The sequence below is a fragment of the Moschus berezovskii genome, chromosome 6 (genome assembly GCF_049115385.1).
Source record: "Moschus berezovskii isolate FMDL1 chromosome 6, NW_MosBer_1.0, whole genome shotgun sequence".
Lineage (NCBI taxonomy): Eukaryota > Metazoa > Chordata > Mammalia > Artiodactyla > Moschidae > Moschus > Moschus berezovskii.
The window spans coordinates 72,295,040-72,313,791 of NC_142465.1; the positions used below are offsets into that span (position 1 = coordinate 72,295,040).

At 42.9% G+C, this 18,752-nt stretch overlaps 1 protein-coding gene across 1 annotated transcript in view; it reads right to left on the minus strand.

Moving 5' to 3' along the window:
• LOC129535926 (putative tetratricopeptide repeat protein 41) overlaps nucleotides 1-13,544 on the minus strand; it is a 78,115-nt gene extending 64,571 nt beyond the window's left edge. Inside the window, 3 exon segments of the mRNA XM_055394666.2 lie at nucleotides 5,565-5,779; nucleotides 8,066-8,246; nucleotides 11,936-13,544. Of these exon segments, the coding sequence (XP_055250641.2) occupies nucleotides 5,565-5,779; nucleotides 8,066-8,246; nucleotides 11,936-12,716 (1,177 nt within the window). The 5' untranslated portion in view covers nucleotides 12,717-13,544.
• Nucleotides 13,545-18,752: the final 5,208 nt, after the last annotated feature.

Consider the following 18,752-nt stretch of genomic DNA (forward strand, 5'->3'; position numbering starts at 1 on the left):
CCATGCACCCCAACTACTGAGGCTGTGCTCCAGAGCCTTTGAGCCGCAATACTGAGCCCACATGCTGCAACTACTAAAGCCCACGTGCCTAGAGCCTGTGCTCCGCAACGAGAGAAGCCACCACAATGAGAAGTCCATATGTCACAACTAGAGATTAGCCCCTGCCCTCCACAACTAGAGAAATCCCTAGGGCAGCAAGGAAGACTCAGCACAGCCAAAAATTAAATAATTTTTTAAAGATTTACTCTATTTTGTCCAAGCAGGGAGAGTAACTGTATTACACAGAAGCATAACTGTGCTAACATCAAGAAAGACCTCTTGGGGAAAAACAATGAGAAGTTGATGAAGCCCTCAGCACAGCATCTGGCACCCAGAAAGCCTTTGATAAAAGGAGCTCCTTGTTAGTCAGGGCTGCTGCCAGGGTCCGGAGTAATACAGTGAGGAAACATGAAAAGAGGAAAGGTGCAGGCTCTCCTCTGACCTTCTATGAAGCCTGTCATCAGGGGGACATCAGCTGCAGCTGCCTAGCAGGCAAGGGCACTTGGGTCGGAGACTTGGCCATGGGTGGGCAGTTCTCCTCTGCTAGATCGCTATATCCTGGCCAGCAGGGGTGGGGACGGATGAGCAGAAATGTCAGCTTCACCCAGGGGAGTGTTAGCATCCCCACGATGGAGAGGGAGGGCAGGCTCACAGCCCACACAGGCGCTGCAGCTGTGGACAGCTGAGTTGGGAACAAGAAAATGCTCTCTGCCTATTCATGTGATCTCTCAGGCCTGGCTGTGCTCTCAGCAGTGGCTCCTCCCCTTCCCATGTCCACCTCCCCCAAGTGAAAGCCAGCTTCCAAGCCAAGGCAGGGATGCTAAACGATGCTGGAGCCAGCCAGCCCTGCTTATCCTGGTTTTCCCCGGGCTTCTGTGTAGCATGCATGCATGCTCAGTCGTGTTTGACTCTTTGTGACCCCTCGGACTGAAGCCTGCCAGGCTCCCCTGTCTGTGGGATTTTCCAGGCAAGAATACTAGAGTGGGTTGCCATTTCCTTCACCAGGGGATCTTCCTGACCCAGGGATTGAACTCACATCTCCTGCGCTGCAGGCGGATTCTTTGCCTTGGAGACACTGGAGAACAGCTACCAACTCTCCTGCTTTCCATCCTTGCTTCCTTTAGTCTAGATAATGAGTAGGACTTTCTTGTTTCCCTCAGCTGTCCCCCACTCCCTGTTTCTTTCTCCAGCTCGGTGAGGAATAATAACAAAAGCAATAACAGCAGACTGTGTGCCAAGGACCCATTTAAGTTCTTTACATGTATCATCTGTTAACCCTGACACAACTTTCTGTAGGTACTATTATTCCCATCCCCATTTTAGAGAGGAGAAACTGAGGCACGGATTGCTTACGTGAACTGCCTAAGATCACACAGCTAGTAAATAGCAGAGCCAGAAATGAAAATCCTGGCAGGCAAAGTCCAGAACCACTGCCTTCCCATTAACAAGGAGAGGTGGTGCCTGACTGTCAAGTGTTCACAGGCTGTTAATGAATTTACTCTGCTTTGTCAGCTTAAAGATTTGTTTGTTTGAAAGACAGCACCTGTTTTTATTAGGCACTTTCCATACCTAAAAAGACACTCAAGAAAATAGCAATTTATTTGGGGAATAAAATCATAATTGCATGTGTACAGCTGAGTATCTATCATCAGCCTTGCCAGAATGAACACCTTTGGGATGAGCCTGAGTGGTACTAGTCGCTTTCCCTTAGAATCAGACACGCCTGCTGCTACTGATTTTGCTACTAAGCACACTCTGAGAAATGCAGCCACTAAAAACTCACGCCCACGTGTTCACTTTATTTACCCACAGACACCCCTACACACACACACGCAGAAGGAAGCTCACATATTTGTCCCTTCATCCAGAGATGATCTACACCCCTCAAAACTCACCCAGGGCCCTGATGCTCACTCAGGACCCAGAGGCTCATGTGGGTACAAGCCCCAGGTGAGAAGGGATGAAGTCTTCAAAGCAGGAAGGGTCAGACACATAGAAACAAGCAAATACACAGAAGGCACCTAATGATGATAATAATAATATCTAATATCTGCTGGTGCTGCGGTTTTCCTTGGTAGCTCAGTCAGTAAAGAATCTGCCTGCAAAGCAGGAGACCCCGGCTCAATTCCTGGATTGGGAAGATCCCCTGGAGAAGGGATAGGCTACCCACTCCAGTATTCTTGGGCTTCCCTAGTGACTCAGATGGTAAAGAATCCACCTGCAGTACGGGAGACCTGGGTTCGATCCCTGCAATGGGAAGAGCCCCTGATGGAGGGCATGGCAACCCACTCCAGTATTCTTGCCTGGAGAATCACCATAGGCAGAGCAGGCTGGCAGACTACAGCCCACGGGGTCACAAAGAGTCAGACATGACTGAGAAACTAAGCACAGCACAGCACTATATGCCAAGCGTCGTGTTAAGTGTCTTTGTTTCTCAGACTTTATCTTAGTTCATCCTCTCAACTACCTACAAGACATCTTTTCTTCCTATCCATATTTTACAAATGGGAAAACTGAGCCAGAGAGAGTTAAAATAACTTGCCCAGGTCTCACAGCTAATAGAAGCCGTCGGGCTCCCCAGCTGCTCCTAGAACAGAGGTGGATCCCATAGGATTGTTCTCTCTGCTCATGTAAGCCTTGCATCTTCAATATCTCCTGACCAAAGCAGAACTCTTGATTACCCTCAAAACCTGCTGTCACATCAATGTTGTCCCTGTCAGTGAACCGCCCTGACTGTCCACCTAGTTTCCTTAAGCCACAAACTAGGAGAATCCGTAATCTCTCCCTAGCCTTCAACTCTCACATTCAATTCCTCGGTGCATTCCCATCCCTCCCCTTGCTACTCCCCTCCCCCAAGCTATCACCTCTTTCCCCTTGGACCACTGTGATAGCCTCTAACAAGTGTCACTGCCATTATGCTGACTTCCCCACACCTATTTCTACACAGGAGATGATTTTGAGCTTTGACAAATACTAACCAAATCATGCCAGTCCCCTGCTCAAAGTCCTCCACTGGCCTCCCACTGCAAACAACAGAATCTAACCCAAGATCCTGTTCTACAAAACTCAGATACAAAGTGGCCCATCCTCTATCTTATCCTGCTTTGTCTGGTAGCACTCCCTTCGTCCCCGACCAGAGTCTGGACACACTGCCTTCTTTCCCTTTCTGACTCACTCCACTTTGTTTCCAGCTTAGGGACCTTGGCTGTCCCTTCTGTCTGGAATGTTCTGATCTCTGCACGGCTGGCTCCTTCTTGTCTGTGAGATCTCCCGAGAGTGTAGCAGAGATGGCGGCCTGTCCTGTGAAAGTTTATGCTCCCCCTTAAAGACGGTGGGGGTAGCTTTCTATTCCTACCCAACTCCCTCCCAGTGTGGCCATGGGAGCCCAGGGCGGCTGACTTCTTGCCAAAAGAATGGGAGTGGAAGTGACCTGTGTCACTACCTGGCCGAGACTTTTAAGGAAAGGTGTGCCTTTTCCACTCGATTTCCTCTTCCTCTAGCCAAAAGCAGATGACTCTGAGGCCCTAGAAGATGACACAGCCTCAAGATGGAAAGAGCCTGCGGCCCCAAACCACGTGGGGAAAAGCCACTCGTTCTCTAACTAGGAACCCTGAACTGAACTGTTGCATGAGCTAGAAATGGCTTGGATAGTAAAGAATCTGCCTGCTGTGCAGGAGACCTGGGTTCGATCCCTGGGTTGGGAAGATTCCTTGGAGAAGGGTCTGGCAACCCACTCCAGTATTCTTGCCTAGAGAATTCCATGGACAGAGGAGACTGGCAGGCTACAGTCCATGGGAGCCTCAAAGAATCAGACACGATTGAGTGACTAACACAAACACAAGCTATAAATAAACTTCAAGAAGCCACTGAAATGGGATGTATAAACAGCAGCCAGAGTTATCCCAACTGATAGAGATACAGTCCCTGACCACCCAACCTCAACAGCCAGCCCATCGTCTCAGCACATCACTCTGCGCGGCATGCATCATTATTTGAAACATCTCTTGATTATTGGTTATCTGCCTTTCTCAACAGAACATTAGACCTATGGGAGTCATGATCTTATTTGCCAGACTCAGTGCTATGTCCCCAGAACCCAAATCAATGACAGGCACAGAACAGGCAACCAATAAATACTCTGTAATGAATGAGTGAGTAAACATGCTTAGTAGAGAGCTACTGAATTGAACGGGAGGAGCAATAGCTGAAAACAAAGATCTTTGGCAGCCTCTTGATGAAAGTGAAAGAGGAGAGTGAAAAAGTTGGCTTAAAGCTCAACATTCAGAAAACTAAGATCATGGCATCTGGTCCCATCACTTCAAGGCAAATAGATGGAGAAACAGTGGCAACAGTGGCAGACTTCTTTTTTTGGGGGGGTGGCTCCAAAATCAGTGCAGATGGTGACTGCAGCCATTAAAAGCTGTTTACTCCTTGGAAGGAAAATTATGACCAACCTAGACAGCATGTTAAAAAGCAGAGACATTACTTTGCCAACAAAGGTCTGTCTAGTCAATGCTATGGTTTTTCCAGTAATCATGTATGGATGTGAGAGTTGGACTATAAAGAAAGCTGAGCGCTGAAGAATTGATGCTTTTGAACTGTGGTGCTGGAGAAGACTCCTGAGAGCCCCTTGGACTGCAAGGAGATCCAACCAGTCAATCCTAAAGGAAATCAGTCCTGAATATTCATTGGAAGGACTGATGTTGAAGCTGAAACTCTAATACTTTGGCCACCTGATGCGAAGAACTGACTCATTTGAAAAGACTCTGATGCTTGGAAAGATTGAAGGTGGGAGGAGAAGGGGACGACAGAAGATGAGATGGTTGGATGGTATCACCAACTCAATGGACATGAGTTTGAGTAAACTCCAGGAGTTGTTGATGGATAGGGAGGCCTGGTGTGCTGCAGTCCACAGGGTTGCAAAGAGACGTGACTGAGCAACTGAACGGAACTGAACTGAACCTGAGCAATAGCTGAGAGGCAAATCCTGCTTTAGAGCCCTTGCAACTGTTCCCATTGACTGGAATGTTCTCCCTGAGATAATCTCCCTGGCTCCCTCTTTCAAGTATTTATTCAAATGTCCCTTTTTCAGTGAAGCTTGCCCAGACGATACCTTTAAAGTCCTGAAATCCTTACACATACACACTGCCTACTTTTCTTCTCTGATTTATTTTTCATAGAACTTAACTGCCTCCAAACATTCTATATTTTTTAGTCATTAACTGTTTGTCCCCTTTGCTCTCCAATAACAGGAAAACCCACGAGGCCAACGTATTCTGTCCATTTTTTTCACGGTTGTATCCCCATTGGCATATAAGGCACTCAGTTCACATTTGGGGAAGGAAAGAAGAAAGAAAGGAAGAAAAGAAACAATTCTGAGAACAGAAGAGGTGGGCAGATACATAGGCAAGACTATATAAGGGTTTAGACTGCAACAAGAGGAAAATAGCCTCATGGGCAGAAGACAGAATGATCACTTTTAAACCAAATTTTTCTGAATGAATTTCAAAGTCTGATTCCATTACCATAGTGTTTGTACTGCAATTCTGTGATGAAGTAATGGATCACGGACATGATGTCACTGCTTTCACAGGTGCTGCCCACGAAATGAGGGATCAGCAACATGTCTGGGTATTTCTTCTTGAAATAGTTCACCCAGTTGGCAAGTAGAGTGGACTTGCCACAACCACGTTCTCCAGACAACAGCAAAATAGACTTGTAAGCTGGAAGCGGATTTATTCTGAAAAACAAATGGGGGAAATGTAGTCAAGAATAACTATGAAAAAAGAGGGAGGGAAAGAAATTTTTCCTGCATACATCTGTCTCTAAGAGATATGAAATTCTAGTCTCTCTGGGAGGGAGCTTAATGAGGGAGGGAATATATGTATACATATTGCATGTGTGTTCAGTCATGTCCAACTCTTTGCAACGCCATGAACTGTAGCCTGCCAGGCTCCCCTGTCCATGGGATTTACTAGGCAAGAATACTGGAGTGGGTTGCCATTTCTTTCTCCAGGGATGTATACATATAGCTGATTCATTTCATTGTACAGCAGAAACTAATACAACATTGTAAAGCAATTATATTCCGATCTTTTAAAAGTTAAAAGAAATTCTAGTCTCTCCACTGTCAACTCACTTGCTTCCAAACAAGTCATTCTCTCTCTGGGTTTGGCTCTGTCCTATATAAAATTAGGAGAGTGGAAAGATGGTAACCTTGGAAGGCTCCTCCAACTACCATAGACTCTAAGTTTGTCCAACATGAACCTGGGATTATGTCAAGGGCCCAACCTGCCCAAAGATCCCGAAAGGGAGACTGCACTATCAGGAGAGAGAATAAAAAATCAAAACACTCATACACCAAGGATTCCCATAATCCTGATGACCATGACGTTAGAAATGCAACAAAATGACCGCAGTTGGCAGTGACTCACTGAGCAGTAGCCGCTGCTCCATGGGGGTGTTTTGGCTTGTAATAATGAATAAACATGACTTCTCTGAACGGGCATGAGCACAGTATAACTTGTCTCGTTGCACAATCTTAGCGACTGGACCACCAGGGAAGTCCCCCAAGCGCCATGTTGTTTTAACCAAATAAACTATCTTCCTCTTGGCATGGGTTCCCAGAACCATAAGAATGTTGGTAGCTCTGCAGGTCATAGTGTGTGCTGAGACTGGGGCAGAGATGGTGGAGCACAGCCCTGAGCCACTGTGGGTTTATCTCAAATCCTGAAACCCTCACAGAATAAATGATACCTGTGGTAAGAACTGGAGGATGAGGATAGAAGAAATAAAACAGTCCAAGGAACCTCCCAGTCTCTAGGGTTGAAACTGGGAAGGACACCACAGACAACCCCAGCTCTTTCTTCATGCCCTAGCCTCTTCACGCCTGTGGGTGGTGAAGAGAATATGTCACCACCCAGCAAAGGAAAAGATACAGGGCCTGAACGAAGAGGACACTGAAAAAAGTGAAGGAGTGCAAACTCTGGGTGAAGTGAAGGTCGCTCAGTCGTGTCCGACTCTTTATGACCCCATGGACTATTCAGTCCATGGAATTCTCCAGGCCAGGATACTGGAGTGGGTAGCCTTTACCTTCTCCAGGGGATCTTCCCAACTCAGGGATCAAACCAGGGTCTCCCGCATTGCAGGCAGATTTTAAGGGAAGCCCAAAAATACTGGAGTGGTTGGCCTATCCCTTCTCCAGGGGATCTTCCCAACTCAGGGATCAAACCAGGGTCTCCCGCATTGCAGGCAGATTTTAAGGGAAGCCCAAAAATACTGGAGTGGTTAGCCTATCCCTTCTCCAGGGGATCTTCCCAACTCAGGGATCAAACCAGGGTCTCCCACATTGCAGGCAGATTTTAAGGGAAGCCCAAAAATACTGGAGTGGTTAGTCTATCCCTTCTCCAGGGGATCTTCCCTTCCAAGGAATCAAACCAGGGTCTCCTGCATTGCAGCTGGATTCTCTGTCTGAATGAAGAGAACACTGAAAAAAGTGAAGGAGTGCAAACTTTGGGTAAGATAACTCAATTCCTTATACACAAACACAAAGCTATGGCCCATAGTCAGCCATTAACAAGTGTTGGCTGAATATCTTAATGTAATTAATAATGAGCTGATGATGTATGTGGAAGTTCTTTGTAAATTATGCAATACTGTACAGATGCATTATTCATGTTTCCTAATCCAACTTTTTCTCCTTAAAATCATTTCATCATTGTCAGGAATGACTTAGACAAACTTTGGACTATGGGATTAAAACAGAAGGTGAGCTCTCTGTCCTCCAGGGTTTATAATCTTCTTGAGGAGACTGGAAGAAAGAAACTGAAACAGTCAGGAAAATACAGCAGCAGCAGAGTGAGTTCTGATGAGGAGATTCTAACCCCGGGGTGGCTTTTTTAGGAAGCCTGTCTTGCAGGCAGGGGTACAAAGCGGGAGGGAAGGAAGATATTCCAAACTGGAATATTCCAAACTTAGATATTCACTAAGGTCAGACTGCTTTGCTTGGGATTTTTTGACATCGTACCTGAGAACAGAGTCTAAGCTGGAGCCTGCTGCAGGACTGTTAAAATCAGATTCCATATCCTTTAAGGCAAATCTTTCCAAGATTTCAAAGATTCTGCTAGACTCCTTGGAATTAACAAACACTTCCTTGCACTTCTCAGTGAACTCTTCATGATAGAAATGTTCAAAGCTGTGCTTAAGGTCTTTAGAGACAAAAAGATATATTTTAATGTCTTAGATTTGTAGTTTAGCATTTTCCATTTCACATGGTTATTATGAATGCCCAGGGAAGTGTTCTGTGTCCCTGCCACCATCTTTCAATGTTAGCACAATATTTCATAACCCACTCTACATTGTAATGCAAAGAAGCTACAGGCAAGCAATTTAATCTTCTTAATGCTACTTGTATCTGAAATCCTACTTAGGATTCCAAGTTATTTCATGACCTCACAATGAACAGGGCAAAAGGAAAAGAAAACTGGATTTGCTACATATATCCTCTTGGATTTTCAGATTGTTAGCTAAGTATAAGATACCTAATTCAATCTCATGGCATATGTGTTCCTATCCAGGGCAATGGTTGGGGGAGGGAGTGGGATATATTTTTAGGATAAGATGCTCTAATACAATGATAACCATGAGTATAGTTTCAACTCTGCCATTGGGAAAGTCCCTTAAAATCTCAGGTAAAATAAGTGGCAGCCAGACAACTGGATCTCTGAGATTCCTTCTAGCTTCAATTTACTGTGTTTCTAAACTCATTGTTAAAGTCAAGGAGTTCTGGACTGCCAAAATGTACCCCCAACTCTAGAGATACCTACATCTTCCAGAGTTTGGGAGGGGGCTGTTTTTTAAATGATGTGAGGCAGGAGAATGACCATCTCTGGTTTAACCTGGTAAGGTCTCAAGACATCTTATACTTCCATAGTTAACTGGGCTGCCCTTGGTTCAGGTTAGGGCCAGAACAGACCTAGAGGACCCACAGTTTGGCCAAGGTCAGCTTCAAATTTCAAGATCTTAAACAGAACTGGAGACGATCCCACAACCTAATGGGCCTCTTTAGCTCACCATGAACCTCACTCACCAGTCTCAGGCAACTCCAAGGACCTCAGAAGTGCTTCTAAAAGTCAAGAGTGTGAACTGACAGCTCAACATTGCCTCATGAAAACCATCAGCTACCCAAACGGCCTATTTTTACCCCAGCTATGAGATTTTGTAACTATGTGGGTGATTAAAGGGTATTGAAGATCCAAAAGAAAAATAATTTCACCTTCTTTTCTAAAGATTTGTTAATAATTCATCCATTCTGTACCTTCTACTGCAGACATGTAGTCCATATATTACATATTCAAAACTAAAGTCTAAAACAAACTAACCTTTCAATAGCAACCAACATCAAAGACTAAGGAGACAACTATAGAGAAACAATTTGTCTCTCACCCAAACACACAGAAAGGTTTCATTCTTGAACATGGTGTTGCTGCTGCTAAGTCGCTTCAGTCGTGTCCAACTCTGTGTGACCCCACAGATGGCAGCCCACCAGGCTCCCCGTCCCTGGGATTCTCCAGGAAAGAACACTGGAGTGGGTTGCCATTCCCTTCTCCAATGCATGAAAGTGAAAAGTGAAAGTGAAGTCGCTCAGTTGTGTCCGACTCTTAGCGACCCCATGGACTGCAGCCCACCAGGCTCCTCAGTCCATGGGATTTTCCAGGCAAGAGTACTGGAGTGGGTTGCCATTGCCTTCTCCATTTTGGATGCTTAACATGTTATTACTCTCAAGGTGATTAATGCTAACCAGAAATCAGAAGAAGAAACCTAGGCTTACCAATATTATGTCATTTTCCCAAGGTCACATAGCTAGAAACTGAAAAATCTTGGATCTGGGAACATGTCTGTCTTTGGACAGTCTACAACTCCAAGGCTGTAGTGAATACTCAAGATATTTTGGCACCACTCAACACCCTGTTGAGCCACAGACTATCATTTCAGGTCCCACCTTGTCTCAACTCTCAATTCATGTTAATGTAGTGGGTCTGACTCCCTGCACCTCCAGAGGTGGTATAGGACCCAGGATTAGCCAAATCAGAGAATCTTATCACATCAATCACAATACCAGCGAATGAGTCAGATACAAGCATATAGTCCAAGTCCCACTAATCAGGAACAGAAAGACTTAATGGTAGGACTTTGAGTCATTTACTGCTGGACTTGGACCTGGAGCTGCTACAGCCATCTTCCCTCCATAATGAAGAAGCCAAAGAATTGAGGCAGCATGAGGACAGCAGAGCCATCAGAGAATTGAGAAACAAGGGCCTGGAATCCTCCTTTGAGTGCAGCTTGAGCTGAACACAGACCTATCCCTAGGCTTTCAAGTTATATAAACTAACAAATTCTCTTTCTCTTGAAGCCAGTGTAAGTCATTTTCAACCCAGAGTAATGATCGATACAATATTCTTTTCTAGGACCCCAAAATGATTTGGTTTGTAGGTAGAGTCTAGTTCGACCAGCACAGGTGGGATTTCGCATCTCACCCCCAACAATGAATGTGAATGACTTTAGGTGGGTCAACTCCCTCCTATTCAGCTGACCACAGATCTGCTCCCTATCATATTACAAGGACTCTGCCTGCCTGGTCCCTAAAGCATCTGAGAATGCACCACCCTCATTGCACATTTCCACACTACTTACAATGGTAATTCATAATCTTTTTTGTGTCATTAAACCTTTTTGACCAAAGACAGTGTCTTCCTTTAATCGATGTCTTCCTACGCCCCCCCCACACACATATGCATTAAAACATTCTATTTTTCATATAATTTCATATCATTATAAATTTATAAATAGATTAAAATTTCATATAGTTTCAGGGCACCGCAGATCCCTCCCAAAATCTATTCTAGGTGAAGAATCTATTCTAGATTCTAGGTGAAGAATCTCCACCCTATTCTGATGTTGTTCTTGCCTTTTTAATCTGTACGTGTCTACAAGACACTGCTTTCAGAATAACTATAATCATTTCAATACGATGTCAGGCAGTGCTTTTCAAATTGTGATCCATGTGCAACTCACCTGTCATCTTTATCAAAATGCAAATTCTAATTCAGTCGACCCAGAATGCATTTCCAGCAAGTTCCTAGGTGATGCTGAGACTACCAGTCCACAGATTACTGACTCTCTGAGTAGTAAGGGTGAAAGCAAATGAGCATTGTTTTGAAGTCAAAAGGACCTGGGTTCAAATCCTAGAATGATCCCTCACTGGTGAAGTGACATTAGGTAAGTCACTTAACTGCTACACAGCTTTCATTGGTTCATCTGTAAAACAGCAATTGTAGCATCTACCTTGCAGGTCTAAATCTTAAAGATTAAAAGTGATAACATGCAAAAATCACTTGACAATAAAAGTTCTCTTCCCTTTAGATTAGGGTTTCTCAACCATGGCATTATTGACATTTGGAATTGAAAATTTTTTTATTATGAGGGGCAGTTCTATTCATTGGAGGGTGTGTAACAGTGACCCTGACCTCCATCTGGTAGATACCAGTTGCACACCCCCAACTGTGACACCAAAAGTGTCTTCAGATGCAGCCAGAAGTCCCTTGGGGATAAAATCAGCCTTGGTCTAGAACCTCTGCTCTGGATCTACACAGTAACTGCCAAATATTTTAGGTCTTCCCTGAGCTCCTTGACTTCCTAAATTGTCTTCCATGACCTACTATTTACTCTTATTCTCAGTTTCAAACATCTTCACATGAAGTGAATGTTACAGGAATATGCTAACAATTTTAAATGCATAAATAACATTTTCAACCATTTTAAAATTCCTTTCACAAGGAAGACAAACAAAACACATGAAACTATGACCGTAGACTTAGCTATCTCCATATTTACTAACCTGTATTTTCCATCATTACAGTGGCTGGGCAAAGATTCTCTATCACGACCAACCAGTCCTTGAGAATCAGCTCACCCAACTCATGGAGATCTCTATACAACCTGACAGGGAGCCCTTTGCTAATAATCTTGGCCTTAAGCATTCCAATCTTTAATTTCTCCTCATCGTCAGTCCGACAACCCGAAGACAGCATCTCCTCCTTTTCCTCATCCCAAGTCTTCAGCGGCATGGTTCCCCTCCTAAAGTAAAAATACTGAAATTGAGACTCCTTCAGAAATGCTGCTTGGATGACCTCTAACTCCATCAGACTGCAGGTGGGATACTCCAGGACCCAAGGATAACCGTTTTTTGCAGCAACATAGAGGTTCTGTTCCACTCTGGATAAACCTGACAAGTCAGTTGCCTTGGAGAACATGACAGGTGAGTAGTTCTGGAGAAAGTCCCCGTATGTCTGGCCCAGCAAGCAGATGAAAAAAGGAAAGCAGCTGTTCACGTAGTCGAGACAGAGCTTCAGGTGTTGCGACTGGAGACAAAAATGCTGTCGAGACAGATTGGAGAGTGAGGGTACTTGGGCCTCCAGCACTGTCCACCTCAGGTCCACAGCTTTGAAATAGGTGCCCCGGGAATTGCAGAGTTCATTCAGCTGAGGGAAGATGTAGCTTGCCAAAAAGTCTCTCTCTTCTTCAAACTCACCCAGAGTCGAGCAGATGTAAGGTTGAATGGGTTTCTGCAGCTTTAAAAGGAATTGGGCAGACCTGTCTTCACTCTCATTTGCCTTCATTTCAGTTTGCTCAGAGATGACATAACCTTTCAAACAGAACAATTTTTGTTCTGGTGCAGCCACCAACTTCCTCTGCTTCTATGACTTTCTCCTAATTACGTTTGCTATAAACAGATTGAAATCTTTCCCCAGAATGTCTTCCTCTTATAGATACTATAACGTGAGTGATGGCAAACAATGCACAGATCAGACTTGAAAAACAATCGAGTTTAAGTCAGGACTGAAAAAGAAAAAAAAAAAAATTCTTTTTAGGATTCCAGGAAGTTCATTGATCCTCTGTTTCCCCAAAGCTTTTGCTGAAGAGCTGAGATCCACAGGTGGTAAGTGGGCACCCCCATCCCACCTTTCCAGTGTTCCTTTGGCCACCTGCTCCTTCTGCCCCTCCCTGTTAATTTGGAATCTATGCAAGGGAACTTGCTAAAGAGTGTGAAAAGGAAGGCAAATGCAGAAAAGGAGCCTAGCATACCTAGCAACAGAATAAGCCAAGACCCATGACTGTGACCAGAAGCAAGAATGAAAACTGTTATGAGGTTGAGGTTAGGAAAGAGGAATAAATCAAAATAAGGCAGCCCAAGACCAATAATGCACCCAGCATCTGAGAGGCAAGGAAGTCTGGATCTAAGAACTTCATGGAGTACTGTGATTATCTATCTCAAGTCGTGTGGGCTCTTACGACATTCCATTCACCTACAAGCATTGGGAATTCAATTTCACTGAGCTAATGGAAAAACACACACCCTCCAACAATGAGGTAGATAGGCTTGCATCTTGCTCAGAAGCAAAACATTCAATGAAAAGTACCTAGTTTTATGAGCTTTTTCTTGATGCAACTCATTTCCTTACCAGATGTTGCTTCACTGTTTATGTCTGTTGCTTTCACCTATAGAGAAACATACTGTGTTATCATGAATAATTTTCCATCAAGATCACCTGACAAGAATATAATAATGCATTCAGTTCAGTTCAGTTCAGTTCAGTCGCTCAGTCATGTCCGACTGTCCGCGACCCCATGAATCACAGCACGCCAGGCCTCCCTGTCCATCACCAACTCCCGGAGCTCACTCAAACTCATGTCCACAGAGTCGGTGATGCCATCCAGCCATCTCATTCTCTGTCGTCCCCTTCTCCTCCCGCCCCCAACCTTTCCTAGCATCAGAGTCTTTTCCAGTGAGTCAACTCGTCGCATGAGGTGGCCAAAGTATTGCAGTTTCAGCTTTAGCATCAGTCCTTCCAATGAACACCCAGGATTGATCTCCTTTAGAATGGACTGGTTGGATCTCCTTACCTTTTGAAAAAGTGTTAACCCTTTTGCATTTAATTGTAACAACATTCATACAATAGATAATATTACCACTCTACTTCACTGATGAAGAAACAAAAGTTCAGACAGGATAAGCAACATGTCCAAAGTCACTTGGCTAGTAAGTGAAGAGCCAGGATCTAAACACAAGTCAGCCTGACTCCAGGACACATACATTATACTGCCTCCATATTATACGGATATGACTCTAGATCTTGAGGATACCACAGATCAATGCACAGGAAACACTTACGCAATAAATGATACCAGAATAAATAGGCGACAATTGGAAACAATTAATCTCACACAAACAAAATCTAAAAGATAACTGAAGAGGCATCTTGAGCACTTTATTAAAAGACTTTCTGCCTGCTATGTAGGAGGCTAGAATTAAGAGTATCAATACTTGAAAATATCCACCTTTTCCTATTTCCAAGTGATCAGAAGTAATTAATATCTTGGTCTCTACCAGGTCCCAAACACCCAGCATAAGGACTGGCTCAGAGTAGGTGACAGGTGAATATTTGTTGAACAAAAGAATTTAGTATAATTTTTAAATGAAAAGAAAACATAATTAAATATTAATCAAACTGGGAAACAATTTCCAAAACTTTTAAGCTATAGAAGAAATCACAAAAGATGTACAAATAATAACCACATTTTTTACGACCTAAAGGTAAACAACGGACTGTAAAAAATATTTGCCACAAATAAATTTATCTTTATTCTAAGAAAACTACTGACATCCTAGTAGATATACAACCAAAAGATACAAATAAGTTAAAAAAATACAAGAATATATATAAAAGCATATTTAACCCTTCTAGAATTCAAAGAAATTTAAAAGTAATCAATGATACAGATATTTGAAAGTATAGCTATCTAAACCATGGGGTTGCAAAGAGTTGGACACAGCTTAATGACTGAACAACAATAACAATCTAAATATTGGTGAACCTATGGAATTACAAACTGGTAATTCTGGAAAGCTATTAGAGGGTATGTTTGGAAAGTAAATAGCAATATACTTCAAAATATATTACTACTTTCTGGGAATCACTCCAAGGAAATAATCAAAATAGTGAAAAACTATAACTGTTAGGTGTTCATTGCATTGTTCATGATAGAAAAAAATAGAAAAAGAAAGAAAGCAAACTAAATGGGCTTCACAAATGACATAACTAAGAGGGTAAAAGTACAGTCACTGATGGAAAGCGATATATATAGATTAAAAAGAAAGTCATGGGCTTCTGCTTCCAGCCATGATAAATAACAGGGACAAGACTTACCTAACCTTCTTCAAAAAATTAGAAAACTGGACAAAATATATGAATTAGCTATTTTCAGATATTATACATCAGGCAGTACAAAGTGTGTGATCCTAGAGAGAAGTAAACCAAGGGAGTTATTATCAGAAAAAGTAGACTTCAAAACAAGTGTCACTAGTAATAGAAAATGACATTACATAATGACAAAGTAGTCCACAAAGAAAGCATAATAATCCTAAGTGTGCATGCACCTAACAACAGAGTTTCAAAACACACAAAGCAAAACTGGTAGAAATGACAGGAGAAATAGACAAACCCATAATACAAGTTCGGAGAAGGCAAAGGCAACCCACTCCAGTACTCTTGCCTGGAAAATCCCATGGACGAGGAGCCTGGTAGGCTGCAGTCCATGGGGTCGCGAAGAGTTGGACATGACTGAGCGACTTCACTTTCACTTTTCACTTTCATGCATTGGAGAAGGAAATGGCAACCCACTCCAGTGTTCTTGCCTGAGAATCCCAGAGACGGGAGAGCCTGGTGGGCTGCCGTCTATGGGGTCGCACAAAGTCAGACACGACTGAAGCGACTTAGCTGCAGCAGCAGCAGCAGCAGCATAATACAAGTTACAGATTTTAAAACTCATCTCCTAAGTAATCGATAGTTTAAGTAGTCAGATAATCAGCAAAGATGTAGAAGGTCTAAAAAACACTATCAAGCAAACTGGTTTTGCTTGGATACAGATTCTTCTCACATGTACAAACTGCAGCCTAAAGGCTAAGGCCTACCTGTTCCCTGTTTTTATAAAGAACATTTTACTGGAACTCAACCACTTTCACTTATAGTGAGTATTTAATATTACAACAGCAGAGATGAGTAGTCATGATAGAGATTATTTGACCCACAAAGCCTGAAATATTTTCTATCTGGCCTTTTAAGCAATAAGTTTGCTCAAGTCCATCCTAGGTCATAAACGATCCTAGGTCATAAACCAACATCTAACAAATCTGAAGGAACTAAAATCATATAAATTCTGTTCTCTAACCCCAATGGAATTAAATTTGAAACCGATGACAGAAAGACACCTGAAAAATAGACAAATTTTGGAAATTAAATCATACATTTCTAAATAACTCATGAGTCAGAGAAAAGAAAAAAAAAAAAAAACAGCGAATGATGACAGAAAATAGACCATTAGTTACCTGGTGGAGGGTGGGGAGAAAATAACGGGAAGGGAACTCTTTACGGCACCGGGAATGTTTTCTATTATAATCATAATGGTAGTTAGGTTTAGGCATTCATTAAAACTTACCAACTGACCACTTAAAATGGGTGGATTTTATATAAATTAGACCCAAAATAGAGCTGATTTCTTAAAAATCTGAGAACTAGGACTTCCCTGGTGGTCCAGTAGCTAAGACTTCATCTTTCCAGGGCAGGTGGCCCAAGTTCAATTCCTGGTCAGGGAACTAAGATCCCTTTGGTATGGCCAAGTAATAATGTTAATAACTACACTACTGCAAATAAAGAACCTTCCCAGTTTTTGTAGAAATAGAAGATTAATGGGGACAGGAGTGGGGAGGTGGACAAAAGTTGAAGAAGTAGTTATCTTGGAGTGGAAAAACAAAAGTAGGATATGATTTTTTATTTTACTTTAAAACAATGCAAGCAAAAAAAAAATCACAAACTTTTCATTATTACTATAAAGTGCAAAACCCTTATCACATGTCACAAACAGCAGCCATAAAAATAATGTATTAAAAACCAAACAGTGATGCTGTATTTAAAATGGATAACCAATAAGGACCTACTGTATAGCACAGGGAACTCTGCTCAATGTTACCTGGCAGCCTGTGTGGGTGGGGAGTTTGGGGGAGAATGGACACATGTATATGTATGACCGAGTCCCTTCGCTATCCATTTGAAAATATCACATCATTGTTAATTGGTTATACTCCAATACAAAATAAAAATGTTAAAAAAAATTTTTAATAACAAACAGCATTGAATAAACTATTAGATACATTCCTCTTTTTATGGAAAAGGTAGAATCAGTTCAGTTCAGTTCAGTCGCTCAGTCATGTCCGACTCTCCGCGACCCCATGAATCACAGAACGCCAGGCCTCCCTGTCCATCACCAACTCCAAGAGTTCACTCAAACTCATGTCCACAGAGTTGGTGATGCCATCCAGCCATCTCATTCTCTGTCGTCCCCTTCTCCTCCCGCCCCCAACCTTTCGCAGCATCAGAGTCTTTTCCAGTGAGTCAACTCGTCGCATGAGGTGGCCAAAGTATTGGAGTTTCAGCTTTAGCATCAGTCCTTCCAATGAACACCCAGGATTGATTTCCTTTAGAATGGACTGGTTGGATCTCCTTGCAGTACAAGGGACTCTCAAGAGTCTTCTCCAACACCACAGTTCAAAAGCATCAATTCTTCGGCGATCAGCTTTCTTCACAGTCCAACTCTCACATCCATACATAACCACCAGCAAAACCATAGCCTTGACTAGACGGACCTTGGTTGGCAAAGTAATGTCTCTGCTTTTTAATATACTATCTAGGTTGGTCATAACTTTCCTTCCAAGGAGTAAACGTCTTTTAATTTCATGGCTGCAATCAGCATCTGCAGTGATTTTGGAGCCCAAAAAAATAAAGTCTGACACTGTTTCCACTGTTTTTCCATCGATTTCCCATGAAGTGATGGGACCAGATGCCATGATCTTCATTTTCTGAATGTTGAGCTTCAAACCAACCTTTTCACTCTCCTCTTTCACTTTCATCAAGAGGCTTTTGAGTTCCTCTTCACTTTCTGCCATAAGGGTAGTGTCACCTGCATATCTGAGGTTATTGATATTTCTCCCAGCAATCTTGATTCCAGCTTGTGCTTCTTCCAGCCCAGCGTTCCTCATGATGTACTCTGCATATAAGTTAAATAAGCAGGGTGACAATATACAGCCTTGACATACTCCTTTTCCTATTTGGAACCAGTCTGTTGTTCCATGTACAGTTCTGACTGTTGCTTCCTGACCTGCATACAGGTTTCTCAAGAGGCAGGTCAGGTGGTCTGGGATTCCCATCTCTTTCAGAATGTTCCACAGTTTCTTGTGATCCAAACAGTCAAAGGCCTTGGCATAGTCAATGAAGCAGAAATAGATGTTTTTCTGGAACTCTCTGGCTTTCTCCATGATCCAGAGGATGTTGGCAATTTGATCTCTGGTGCCTCTGCCTTTTCTAAAACCTGCTTGAACATCTGGGAGTTCACGGTTCACATATTGCTGAAGCCTGGCTTGGAGAATTTTGAGCATCACTTTACTAGCGTGTGAGATGAGTGCAATTATGTGGTAGTTTGAGCATTCTTTGGCACTGCTTTTCTTTGGGATTGGAATGAAGACTGACCTTTTCCAGTCCTGTGGCCACTGCTGAGTTTTCCAAATTTGCTGGCATATTGAGTGCAGCACTTTCACAGCATCA